The 14,530-nt window shown below is 33.1% G+C and overlaps 1 protein-coding gene across 1 annotated transcript in view; it reads left to right on the plus strand.

The window, feature by feature from the left end:
• Nucleotides 1-14,530, plus strand: part of LOC113199044 (multidrug resistance-associated protein 1-like) — a 91,473-nt gene that overhangs the window by 19,254 nt on the left and 57,689 nt on the right. Inside the window, exons 5-7 of the mRNA XM_026411930.2 lie at nucleotides 2,685-2,862; nucleotides 10,140-10,394; nucleotides 14,276-14,341. Coding sequence (XP_026267715.2) covers nucleotides 2,685-2,862; nucleotides 10,140-10,394; nucleotides 14,276-14,341 — 499 coding nt within the window. The remainder of the gene's footprint in view (nucleotides 1-2,684; nucleotides 2,863-10,139; nucleotides 10,395-14,275; nucleotides 14,342-14,530) is intronic.

Consider the following 14,530-nt stretch of genomic DNA (forward strand, 5'->3'; position numbering starts at 1 on the left):
CAGTTATCCATCTCTTTCTTCCCATTTACCAATGACTTCTGCTCAAGAAAGTCATTAGAGAATCTCACTATGGCCACAGTCTCTCCTAAAATGTGTTATAGCATGTCAGTGTCTCTGTATTCTCCCAAAATTTGTACTATGAAAGAAGGCCTGTGAGATAGAGAATGTTCTAATTTTGTGACACATTCTTGCAACACACGTACTTGACCACACTTGCAAAACAGAAATTTTAATATTGCATTGAAATGAGTCAGCCTTTGTCCCTGCCTAGACAACAGGCTCCTCCAGGTGTTATTCACTCTTCAGCCACTGCCATAAACCTGGCACATAGAGCCCCAACACATTTCCTGAATTGCATACTGAATAAATGGACATCAGCAAAGTTACACTTTTCTCAGAGATTCTCATTCTACAGTAACTGAATAACCTTAAAATTTCTACACTGAGGAGCAACTTAGTAATCAGAAAGAATGAGTTTTTATGAGTTTGCATGAATATGATTTAGACTCAGCAGAGCTGAATTTATGAGCTAGTTTTGATATATATATATATATTTATGTTGATAAGGGAAAGTTAAGGAGAGGACTATTTTTAAAGATGAGGGCACTCTGTCATATGATTATGACACATATGTGTGACTAAGCATATAAAATAATGCTTTTGTCAATTTGCTAGTAGAAGAGATGTTTTTCTTTTTGGATTATTGTACTTTCTCTTTATCCCTCTTTATGGAATTTATTCTAACATCAGCCAAACATAAAATGAATGTTTATATCTAATATCACAAATAGTTTTATGGATTTTACCATATCTGGAGCACAGATTATTTTTAATATTCATAATTAATGTGTAGAATCTGTGTGGTACCTGGTGATAAACATTTAGTTTTTTGATTTTTATGAAAAAAAATCAAAAGGTTAATGAGAGCTATAATAGGAATACTAGAGCTCTTCTTTCAGGGAATCTTATTCAGAGACCCAAAAGGCATTTTGTTAAATTGCCTTTGCAAAAATAATTTATTGTTCTAGTAGATGGCACCCAATAGATATCAGTTAAGAAATTCAGCTAAGAGATCAGTTAAGAAACTCCCATTATTAGTATGTCCCTCTGGGAAATGGAATAATTTAATGTCACTGAGAATATATAATGCCCCAAATAATTTTCAAGAAGTTTTAATATTAGTTTTAGAGACACACATACACATATATACATATATATTATTCTAAAAGCTGATTTTAATAGCGTTAATATTTGAAGTCCTTGGTTTATAAAGCAATTTGAGCAACACATCCACTAGCAGTTCAAACTGTTAATATAAGAGATCAACTCTTAGAAATTTATTTTTATCTGCCACCTTAATTGTTAAGCTATATAGTGAGTTTTTAAATTTATTATTCTTTTAGAAATATTTAGATATGATTTTACCTAATTACATATGCTTTATTTTTCTGGTTATATAACTTACAAATTCATTCAAGATAGCTATTGGATGATAAAGACCATTTTTGTATCTCCTGAGTTCACAATGAAAATAATATATTTATACAACTTCTAATCTTATGCATTGTACCTATGAATTAGAAGGGACCACTTAAATCAACCAAGAACTGTGGGTCTGCAAAATAAATGATGTACTAATTTATACTATCTCATTCTATACGCCCATGTTGTTTTCACAGTTATGTGGAATATATGTAGTCTTTTAAAGCTATTATCTTTAGTCATGTAGATGCTATAAACAGGGTAAGACCACATGTAAATGTTATCAACAGTGGACATAAGGCACTCTGAATCTTAATCAATATTTACAACTGAAAGACAAAAGCCAATCAAGATAGTTACAAGATAGTTACGATTAGAACTGTCCCCACTGTTTCACTATCTCCTTGGCAGTAATGATCATGACTAAGTTTTGGTCACAATCAAACTTGAGAAAGTGAGAAAATGTAGAGAAGAGAGAAACTGGATATGGATAAAAGTAACAATAAAAGATGAGACATAAACCAAGTCTTTAATACAGGTGTCTATGGCTGGGCATGGTGGTGCATGCCCTTGATTCTGGAAAATCAGGAGGCTGAGGAAGAAGGATCACAAGATTGAGGTCCTATCTCAAAATAAAAAGAAATAGGGATGTTGCACAGTAGTAAAGGGGCTCTGCCAAATAATAAATAAATAAATAATATTACCAAAAATAAATAAGACATCTGTGTTTCATCCTAAAATACCACTTCTTGAGTTCTGATTTTTGTGTTTTCCTACATTTGGCAAAATGCATCATTTTGAAGAAAAAAAAGTTTGCTTTTTAATGTATCTGTCTCAACATTCTGATGAAGTCATATTAGAAGAGTTAATTATTTGATGACATTATCATATGAAAACCAGAAAATAACCTCATACCCACCTGCCTGTGATAGTAATTGGTGATTTTATTTACTTTGTCATCTAATGCATGAGTTTAAAAAACAAAGAAAGAGAAGGACACCAAATTGAGCAGGTACAGAAGAACATACAGGGGTGTGTGTGTGTGTGTGTGTGTGTGTGTGTGTGTATGTGTGTGTGTGTGTGTGTGTGTATGTGTGTGTGTGTGTGTGTGTGTGGTGTTAACAATACCTAACTCTTACAAGCATTTAACCACTTCAGGTATTTAATATTTCTTCCCTTTTCTCAATTTTTATGACATCCAGGCAAATGATCATTTTCTGTGAACACACCCCAGATTCCAGCTGGACTGGTTATGGTTATGCAGTTACACTTTTTGCTGTAGCCTTTTCCCAAACCTTGATCCTTCAGCAGTATCAACGTTTTAGCTTGCTCACCTCAGCAAAAATAAAAACAGCTGTAACTGGACTGATCTACAAAAAGGTAAAAATATTCAAGGATTTCCCAACTTTAAGTGGATTGCTCTCTCCTTATGCTTTACAATAATGGAACTGGGAAAGTAGTGGAATATATTAAAAAGTGCTTAAGGTGTCCTTTACATGAACATTTATTTTACTCCAATACAGAACTGACTCATCAATCTGGTTGCATTAATTTCCCTAGGGGATTCTCTCCCTCTCCCTATTGTCCTAAAACTTCTAGACAGCCTTCAATTGGGAAACTAATGGTTTCTTTGTCTACTGTTATGTCACTTAACTCCTCCTCCCAAAGCAAATGGAATTGAATGTTTTCCTGATTGTATTTCTGAGCATCCATAAAATTTCTTCTTTTCACTGTAATTCTTTCTACTTTTGTCTGACTCCACTGCTCACTTTTTTTTAATGCAACAAATCCATCCTGCTTTGTGCAATAATTGCTTCCCTCTCTTTGATCCTAAGTTTCATTCCTCAGACTTAAAGTTTGATTTGTCCTTTTTAGAAAATACTGTTTTACACACCACCTTGTTTCTATACAGGGCCTTTTATTTATATCATAATTATCAACAATTAAAGAGTTTCCTCCTTCCCCTAGTTATCAGCCATTTATTCAATCAGCAGTTGTGTTTTGTTCTTTTTTTGTGCTCCTCCTGTAAATTCTGGGTGCTTCATAATCTGGAACAGAAATGCATCTGCCTGTTGTGTCCTTATCATCTAAGATATGATTTTTTAATATTTTTATAAATGCTGGATGGCTCAGTAAATAAATGAATAAATGAATGAACAAAGAAGCCTTCGAGAAATTGGAAAGAAATGTTAGCATACATAGTATGTGGAACTAAATAGATCAAATAAGCAGAAAATCTACAAGGGTTGTATATAGTTAAGGAAATTTTCACACAAAGTCTTGAAAGAGTCTTTTAGAAACCTATCAAACTTGTATAAGTAAAAGGAAGCATTAGAATTTAGATTGAGCTGGCCAAGAGGCATTATAGGCTATTTCATCCTGTTGGGTCAAATGGGGACATAGAGTGGTTTTAGACAACCTAAAATAACCCAGGACCCATTGAATCAATAAATGTTAAATGAACTTGTAGCAGAGCTATATAGTTCAGCCCAAAACTGGGGTCAAAGAGACTGTCCTATCATAATTCCAGAGGAATCCAAACATGCAGGAGAGATACAAAAGAATCTAGGAACTGTTTAAATGCTGCCACTTGACTTTTGATGTACAGTCTCTACAGAACAGGATTTTATTCAGTGACTAAAGCCTCAGTGTTTAGATGTGGGTTGTGAGTAGATTTACAAGCATAAAAGTATCAACTGCCCTGAAAGAGCAGAAGCAAAAGTGGGTGGTTTTATAAGCATAAAAGGCAGAGCTCAGAAAAGTTTTAGGCAATGAAGCTGCTCTTTATGACACTATACTGGTGACTATGTCACACATTTGTCCTAGCCCATAGCATGTTCAACACAAGATTGAAATCTAATGTAAACTATGGGCTTTGGTGATAATGATGTGTCAGAGTGTGTTCATCAGTCACACCTCATGTCCTACTCCAGAAATGTTGATAATAGGGGAGGCCATGCCTGGGTGGGGAGAGACACTCTATCAGAACTACCTTCTTCTCAGTTTTGCTGTGAACCTAACATTTCTCTAAAAAATAGTCTTTAATTGAAGGGGAGTGCAGTAGAAATTAAAGCAAAGTGTCCAAAATAAAAAGGAAAATCAAGTATCCTGGATGAGTCCATTTCAAGGACAGAAAGTCTATGGAAGTAAGTGGGAACAGTGACTCCAAGGGAAATCCCTTATGGCTTCTATGAGATTGTTAAAGAATGAAGGTTACTAAAGGATCAAAGGATTACATCATGCCTCTTCAGTAGATTCTGCTGTAGTGACTAAAGTTTGGTAGGAAACACAAATCTCTCTCCTTGGGGTTAATTGGAATAGATAAATTTCCTTTCTTCTTTACAGGTTTTGGGATTGTGATTTATTTCATATTTAGATATCTTCAAGTGACTGTCCTAGCAGACCCCAGATGACCTATATTAACTTGAAACTGGATCTATTTCATTAGGATCTTGTTAATAGAGTTGAGTAAAGCTGGTCTCAGATCCTTTGCTTGACAAAAAGTGGAGTTGGCAGGACTCACTTGTTCTGTGTCATTCACATAACTATACTTTATTTGAAATATAGTTCAGGGAATATTATTTTTAGGTTCTCAGTGAAGAACATGAGTCTCCTTACATTGGTCACTTTAAGAATCTATGGATCTCTAAACTCAAATTTTTTTTTTTTTTATTCTTTGGTTTACAGGTGCAGGTTCCATGAGAATTCATAAAGACTCAGAAAAAGACATGACTCAAAAGCAGCGTCAATTAGTCCTGGGCTTAGTGTGGGAACTCGGGGTGTATTCCTTCATTAAGCACCATCCAATAGAAATTTCTGTGTTTCTAAAATTGTTCTACATTTACACTGTGCAATATGGTAGCTACTAGTCACATATGGATGTCGAAGATTCGAAAGTGACTGTTAGTATAACTTAGTATAACTAAGGAAGTGAACTTTTAATTTTAATTAATTTAACTTTAAATTTGCTAACCATACCTGGTTAGTGGCTACCATTTTGGAAAGTACAATATTTAGAATGTCTCCCTGTGTAGCTTAAAGTTTTTATCTTACTTTATTTATAGAAGTTATAAAATACAAATAAAACTGATAAAATTTAGTTGCACTCTGTAAAGTAGAGATATTGCATTTAAGGGTGGACAAGAAGAAGAGAGCCACAATCCAAACCCTGCACTTTGAGTCAAGAGAATCCTGGCATAGTTGTTGGCATATAAAGGAACTACAGAAGAACAAATTCCCATAAATGTTAAGGTTACACTTTTAAGTTCATGTCTCATACTTGCATTTGAGGATCATGGGAATATAGGGCCCTTTCAGCTTTGCATGATATGTATCGCTTCCAGCTAGCAAAGTCAGAAAAAGTTTCATGGTCAATATACAAATGTGGGTCAGTAGGATAAATGTCATGAGGTGAAGTCTTTTATGTAGCAATAACATGAAAGAAAGGTGGAAACAAATATAAGACTTGCTCAGAAAATGGTAAGTAGGTTAATTTGGGTTGACACTTTTCCTATATAGTATGATGGGGAGAGATAATATTGACAGAAAGAAGGGATTGTTTGTTGAAACAAAATTGAAGAACCTTGAAGACTATATTGTGAAAATGTATTTGCATTATATAAGAATTTAGTATGCAGTTGAACCACAGGGGGATACTCGAAACAAAAAGATTTAAAACAGATAGGGTAGAGAAAAGAAAAACCATAGAACTATTGCAATAGTTAAAGATTTGAAGAAGGGCCTTGGCAATGGATACAGCAAAAAAACAGTAAAGGGAGAGGTGAAATTGCAAAACAAATTTTATCATAAATGGATAAAATTAAATATTGGTGAATTGAACTCATCGATAATGAAGATATTTCCAGTTAGTTAGGAGGGGTTTGGGAAGCTTAAAACTCTATCTAGTTCATCTGGATCATCTTCTATTGTAATAATAGGTGGAATAAATGAAGTTTTGGAAGAGATGAGCCACACAATTATGCCTCTGTGTGTGTGTGTGTGTGTGTGTGTGTGTGTGTGTGTGTATGGATTAAAAACCTAAAACTTGGGGAGCTTGGAGGAACTTTCTTAGAAAAAAAGTAATTAGGATGCAAATATATGTTGGCTAATTTCAATTTTGACTTTAAGGATATTTATAAATGTCCGGACTTTTCAAATTATTTTAGATTTTAAAGATAAGATCCTTTCTTTTTATCTCAATCACACTTTCTCTTTTTCATTAGATTAAATTCTACCAGACAATTCTAGAAATGTTGCACGATCTACTGTAATTGTGGTGCATATTGCAGTATTCTTTCAAATTGTTTCCTGTAACACAAAGGCAGTTTTGATTGTATAATTTAGCAGTAAATGGTAACTGAATTGTCCTTCATGGCCTGTGAATTTTGTCCCTTATAGAAATGTGAAGGTTTATTTGTCAGAATAAAAGATCTTGAAAGAAGAATCAGTTCTCCTAATGTTAGAAATGCCATGCAAATAACATTAAATGATATGGTGCCCTTTAGTCTTTTCTTTAATATTCTGAAAACAATTATTTAATTTAATTTTGTCAGAGTATTTAATATGAATGCTGTCATCTTAACCTATTTTAAGTATAAAATGAATCCTTTTTGCTTATTTATTACATTGCTGTCTATATAATATTGCATAGCAGATCTCTATAACTTATTCCTCTTACTACACTGAAACTTTGTTAAGTATTCCCCAGTTTTTCCTCCCTTCTGCCTCTGGTAAACACAATGCCAGTCTTTGATTTTATGAATTTGACTCTTTTAGATACAGTATTTAAGTGGAATCAACACATATCTTTCTGTATTTGGTTTATTTCATTTCGCATAATATCCACAAGATTCATGTTTGTTGCCATATATTTCCTTGTTTTTTTAAGAAGACACATAGTGCCCAAACAGTATTTTTAAATGCTTATCTTCCTTATCATGAGAACATACTAATCAAAACCATGCCAATACCTTCCTTCATGCCTGCCAAAATGACTACTACCAAAATATCAAAAAGCAAAAATACAGACAAGATTTGGCAAAAATGTGGGGAAAGCAGAAGCCTGGTACACTGTTGTAGAAATGCAACGTGGTGCAGGTAGTATGGAAAATAATGTGGAGATTCTTCCAAAGGTTTAAAAAGGAGCTGTGCCTGTAATCCCAGTGGTTCAGGAGGCTGAGACAGGAGGATCTCTAGTTCAAAGCCAACCTCAGCAACATGGAGCTGCTAAGCAACTCAGTGAGACCCTTTCTCTAAATAAAACACAAAATAGGGCTGGGGATGTGGTTCAGTGGTTGAGTGCCCCTGAGTTCAATCCCTGGTATCCCCTCGCCACCCCCCCTCAAAAAAAAGAGCTGCCATGCCACCCAGCTGACTCCTACTTCTGGAGATATATATATATATATATATATATATATATATATATATAGAGAGAGAGAGAGAGAGAGAGAGAGAGAGAGAGAGAATTAAAAAATTACATTTTCTTTTTCATTCATGTCTTGTATGAGATTTAGTTTGTTTCTACATTTATATCTGTATTCATTAGACAACTATTCACCATAACCAAAATGTAGAAACAAACTAAATCTCATACAAGACATGAATGATAAAGAAAATGTATACTGCAGCTGAACACTATTCAGCAATTAATTGTTAAAGATTATTTTGTTCATTGAAGAAAGTACATAAAATATGAAAGAGAAAATAGCATTTATTCTAACTCCAAAAAGTAATCACTGATATTTTCTTTCGATATTTATTTTTTAATCTCATTTACTTAGTAATATATGATTTATTTAATAATAGATCATGAGCAAAAGTATTGAGAAAATACACCATCAATACAAGTTCTTTGTGATTCAAAGTATGTTTTCTCTAATTTCTGGGGAAAAATTTTTTAACTTCTCTAACATTTTACAAATTCCATTTTAAAGTACTATCTATTTGGACTTTGGATGCTTCCATTATGTTTGTATAAAATTTGATAGTTGTACTTCAGATATGGAAAAATTTCATGTTCTTACTCATTTTTTCTGGGTATCCTATTTTTTTCCTACAAAGATAATAAGGAGATAGTCAACTATTTTCTTGTGTTTATCATAATACCTTTTCCCAGTAGCAGGACATTTATTTGATTCCTTGGATAATTTACTTATTTTGAACTACAAACTTTTAATATGTTCATAAACACTAAGTGAGTATTTGAGAAAAACAGGGAGAAAAGAGCCTATATTTGTTTATAATTGTAAATTGGGGAGGATTCTATTCAATATCAATGGATTGAGCTTATGAATTATTATGCTCTTATTAAAATGAGTAGTGTGCTTGGATTTCTATTGTTTTACTTGTCCACATTAGTCAATAACTTACTAGAGGGAAGTTAAAAAGCAATATTTGAAATAAATATGACTGGAAGTTTAACTGGTAAATAATGACTTCCCTTTTCTTCTCATGTGGCAATAGTCATTTTATGTTATCTTGAATACAACTGTCCTCTTTAATAGTCAGTAGTAAAAATGTCTCTAATTTGTGGTGCAGGATTGGGGATATTTTTGCTACTGACTAGTAAAGAGGACAGTCATAGAGCCCAAGCCTGTGGGGATGCTGGAGCCTTGTGAAAGTCCCAGGGCTGTGCAGTCCCTCTGGCCCCCTACGCAACCCCACCTTGCATTTAATCCCTCTTCTTGAAGGTAGGCAATGTTGGGTAAGTTTCACTGTGAGTCCTGCCAGGTGGGCTTTCCTTTTGTATTATTACTTTAAAAAAATGTATTTTGCTTGCTTCTTGTACCCTATTATTCTTGGTAGCCTCAACTCTCAATCTTGTTTCTTTTAAATCAATGTAGTGACAATTTCATAAAATATTAGGTATGTAAATGGGCCTCTGCCTGGTTTCCAGTGCAAATACAAATCTTCCACTATTTTTAGTTATTTATGTATCTCACTGGAAATTTTAAGTGAGTGGGAATTAAATAAATGCATTTCTACTAGAATCCTTAAAAATGGTACCAATAAATTTGCTTAGGAATATTGAATTTGATATACAAATATTAAATAGTATACACAGGTGAAAATTAAGAATTGGGCCTTAGAAGAAAAGATGTATCTGCTCCATGAAGTCTTTGTAGTCATCTTATGCCTCTTTGTTTCCATAACCCTTTCCAGTTGTTTTTATACTTACAATTGGCCTATGTGGATGTGTATGTATGAATACAGTTCCCCAACTAGATTGTAATCATCTTAATAATTGGGATTATGTTTTTTTTTTAGTTTTTCACAACTTCAGTAATAATACTGCTCACCAATATTCATTAGATATTCATTGATTTATGTGTGTATTCTTTATCAGTTAACATTTAGCTTTATGGAGGTGGCACGAAATGGAAGAGAGTTCAATATATTCAGAAGAGATTTCTTTTTCAGTTTTGTAATTACAGAAAATAGTTATAGAGGGTCCTTCTTTTCTTATGAACCAGATGTTACTTTCTACCATTATGCAGTTGATTCCAAAACTATATATTTAATCAAAATTATAATTCCTCACTTAAAAGTCATGTTTTCTTAAATATATTAATGACTGATAAATAAAACTTACCATTGTTTGATAACAAGATGTCCCATAACTTAAAGAATTCTAAAATAGTTTGTTTCTCATTTTACAGGCCCTACATTTATCAAATGTTTCTCACAAAAAGTTTTCCACTGGGGAAATTATCAACTTGATGTCAGCAGATGCCCAGCAGCTCATGGACTTGACAGCCAACCTCAGTGTCCTCTGGTCAGCCCCTTTCCAAATCCTGATGGCCGTCTTTCTTCTTTGGCAAGAACTGGGTCCTGCAGTGTTAGCAGGAGTGGCAGTCCTTTTTCTTGTATTACCAATAAATGCTTTTGTTGCCATTAGAATAAAAAAGCTGAAGGTAAGAAAATCACTGCCTCCTGTTATGTGTGCTGAACAGAAGCTGAGTTTTCTGACTTGAGTTGACAATAGTCATCTGGCTAATTCTATAACTATGAAAAGTAAAGGTTATCAATGGAAACCACTCAGATTTATCATTCACTAATTCATTTAACCCATATTGATGAGGCACCTATTCTATGCCAGTCACCACTCTAGACACAGAAAGGGCAGTAGTGAGAGGAACTGACAAGTTCCAAGTCTCGTGAGGCTTGTGGGGGGAGACAGACATCAAGTGGGTATTAAATAGATACATAGTAAGATATATATGCATAAAAATAGTCAAGATGAGGTGATAGAGGTGCAAAGAGACCTCCATATATGCAGAAGGAGGAAAGTTCTCAGGAAGGAAATGGTATGTCAACAAATGGTTGGACATCTGTGTGGATGTCTCAGAAAAAGATAAACCAAGTGAAGGGGACGATAAGTGCAAAGGCTGGAGGTGGGTATTCTCAGTTGTCTGAAGAGTGGAAAGGGCCCACGTGCTCGAATGCGCAAAGAGTGAATGCACAGTAAATTTTTCACAGAACTAATTTTGACACTCTTTCCTTACCATCAATTTTTCATCTTTCTATCAATATCCATATATTGATAGAAAGTCTATTGACACCCATGGGGTGTCAGACAGTGTGTACTATTATGCTGTACTACAGGAAGAGAGAAACAGCATAGTTCACTCTGCTGAAGGAAATCACACTGCAATGAGAGAGAAAGATGATTCTATGCATTAAATAAGGTTACCTGAACATGAACACAGCTAGTGTTTGACAGTCAAACTGATAATGAGAAGGCTACCAAGTGACTAACAGGCATGTAGTCTACAAAGCATGGATATGTTGGACAAAGCAAGGATTCACATCCCAACAGGACAGAATGGATGAGAACAAGAGGTTTTGTCATGTTGCTCTGAGTTTAAGACTTATGAATTATTTCATTCTGGAATTTTCCATTTAATATCTTTAGACCTCTGTTGACCATTGGTAATCAAAAGCACTCAAAGAGAAATCACTGATACAAAGTTGGGGACCACTACATACATATACATTCATATATCTATATAACGCTACTCCAGTATTTACAACATGAATATACTCATGCACATGTGTGTGATAGAAATAAGTAAATGAAAATATATAACTACATATTTATTTGTTTAACTATAAAATTATCTAGAGAAAAAGGAAGAGTCTCTTATTACCCATAGAGTAGAATTAGATGTATGGGAGAGGGAAATGTTTTACTTACTTAAATAATTTAAGTGATGGAAAGTTGAATATTTTTTGTTTTTCTAAAATTTTCAAATAAAGGATGACTAATTATAAAGATGAAAACTAGAAAATAGGATATAATTCTGAAGTATTAAACACAATGTTTTGAATAATGCTTGCTCATAATAATAATATATTTTAATTATTTTTTAAAATGTAACAGACTTTTTATATTTTAAAAAAATTTTATTGATTCTTTTTAGTTATATGTGACAATAGGATTCATTCTGACATAATTATAAAAACATGGAATATAGTTTGTTCTAATTCCGTCCCCAGTACTTCCCCTTCCCCTCCTACCCTCCCTCCTCCTGTTTCCTTCACTCTGCTATACTGATCTTTCTGCCATTTATTTTTAGTTTACTTTTTTTTAAGTTAGTGACTTGTGGAGGTGCATGATGGTGAGATTCTGTTTATATTCATATATGTACATAGGAATGTTAGATCAGATTCATTCTACTGTCTTTCCCTAGCCCATCCCTCCATTTCTTCTCCCTTCCTTTCATTCCCCTTTGTCTACTCCATTGATCTTTCTTCTTTTTTTTACATGCCCCCCTTATTTTGAATTAGCTTCTGGATATCAGAGTACATATTCAACCTTTGACTTTTGGGGACTGGCTCATTTCACTTAGCATAATAGTCTCCAGTTCCATCCATTTACTGGCAAATGCCATAAATTCATTTTTCTTTATGGCTGAGTAATACTCCATTGTGCATATATAACACATTTTCTAGTTTGTATTTCAGAGACTTCAGCTATATACTCTGTCCTTGAGGTCTGAAAATCTTATCTTCAAAGTAGTTTAATCTATTGGTGATGCTTTCCATTGGACTTTTAATTTGATTTATTGATTACTTCATTTTGAGGATTTTTTTTTATTTTATTTTTTTTTATTGGTTGTTCACAACATTACAAAGCTCATGACATATCATATTTCATACATTAGATTGAAGTGGGTTATGAACTCCCAGTTTTACCCCAAATGCAGATTGCAGAATCACGTCAGTTACACATCCACAATTTTACATTTTGAGGATTTTTGTTTAGTTCTTTTTTAAGAATCTCTACCTCTTTATTTGAAGTGATCTTTCACTTCCTATAATTTCTCTCTGATTTTATTCCTTACATCTTCTTTTAGTTCATAGAACACCTTAACTATGAACTTTCTAAAGTACTTCTCTGGCATATTTTCCACTATGGTGTCAATGAAGTCTGCTGTTAAAGCATTAGGGACTCTTTGGGATGTTTTTTTCCCTTGCTTTTTCATATTGTTTATATGTCTACTCATCTATCAGTATAGTTTTGACTTCTTTTACGTGAAGGACTACTTTGTGAGCTTCTTTTTCTCAAGAGCCCTGGGTTGGATAAATATTAAGATTACAATATTTTAAGTCAATGTGTGACCTCTGCTGATACCAATATCAGTACCACTTTAAGAGATTCCACTGAGTCCTATTTACTGTAATCACTTCTGAGCCAAGCCTCATTCTATTCAACTTCATAAGAAACAAAAAACAAAAAAAACTCATTGCAGTTGTTTCCTGTAGTTCCCCAAATTCAGGTATAAACCTATTTTATAGGTTTATATAAATTCTGGAACAGGTCAAAAAATAAATTTTTAAATTTAGTAAATTACTAAAACCTTAAGTTAGGGATAAAAGGGAGGAGAAAGAATTATTGGGCAAATGGGAGAGAAAAAAAGAAGAGACAAAAAGAGAGAAGAAAAAAACTATAAAAAGAGAATTTATATCAAAGTCCAAAGGGAGAAATAGATAATGGGTGTTATTTGAGGTAGTAGCAGATAACATAAAAGGATGAGTAGAGGGTAAGAAAAACAGGTATAAACTAGAGCTAGGAAAACAAAGATGGAAAGATTGATTCCAACTCATGATTTAAACCATAAGATGAAATACATTCAAATGGTTTGAAGGTACAATGTTAGCTATTGGGTTAATAATTATTGTTCAAGTTAAGAAGTTGTTTATATGATCAAAGTTGACATTAGAGTTGTTTATAGTATCCCATTTCAAGATGAAGAAAATTTTTCTTGAATCTTGGTTCCCAAACAATAATAAATATAAGTTATTTTAATCATTACATATTTGAAAAAGTATACAATATTCAAATAATTATACATAGTATTTAAAAAAATAAACAGCTCATATTTGAAAATATGCATTGTAAGTACTCAAATTCTCCCAAAACTTCTCAAACTTATAGAGAGTTTTGCTTTTATTTCTGGAACTTTTGATTTGATAGAGTTTTGGGAAATTTATTCCATTTTTAATAGAATGCAGATGTTACTTCATTATTAAATTCTGAATTACATTTAAATAATTTTTCTACAATTTTATTCTGCTTTTATTCTATTAGTGACTGCATATAGTTTACCTATTTATAACTATCTTCTAACATTAGCAATAGAAGACTGTTTTTCAAGTATTGGTAAGATTCTTTTCTCAAATAAAATTTATATAAAACACAGGAAATAGAATGTATTTTTAAAATAGCTGTGGCCATATCAGCAAAAGTTTAAGCAACCTTTTTCCTATATGATTTTTTTCCATTAAACAGAAAAACCAAACAAAGAACAAAGATACACAGATAAAACTACTCAAGGAAATCTTACACGGAATTAAGGTAATATAAACAAGATTTACATTCAATTTGACTATTCATAATATACCAATATGCTAACTGATAAATAAAGTTTGTAATGTTCTCTGTGTCTCACAGTGATGACATATGTGTGTAATTACTGGGAGTAGATTTCAGAGTTGAGGTACATGGAAATATTTGTGCTAAAATAGCATTAAAATGAAAAGTCAA

Source organism: Urocitellus parryii, chromosome 2 (genome assembly GCF_045843805.1).
Source record: "Urocitellus parryii isolate mUroPar1 chromosome 2, mUroPar1.hap1, whole genome shotgun sequence".
In the NCBI taxonomy this organism is placed as follows: domain Eukaryota; kingdom Metazoa; phylum Chordata; class Mammalia; order Rodentia; family Sciuridae; genus Urocitellus; species Urocitellus parryii.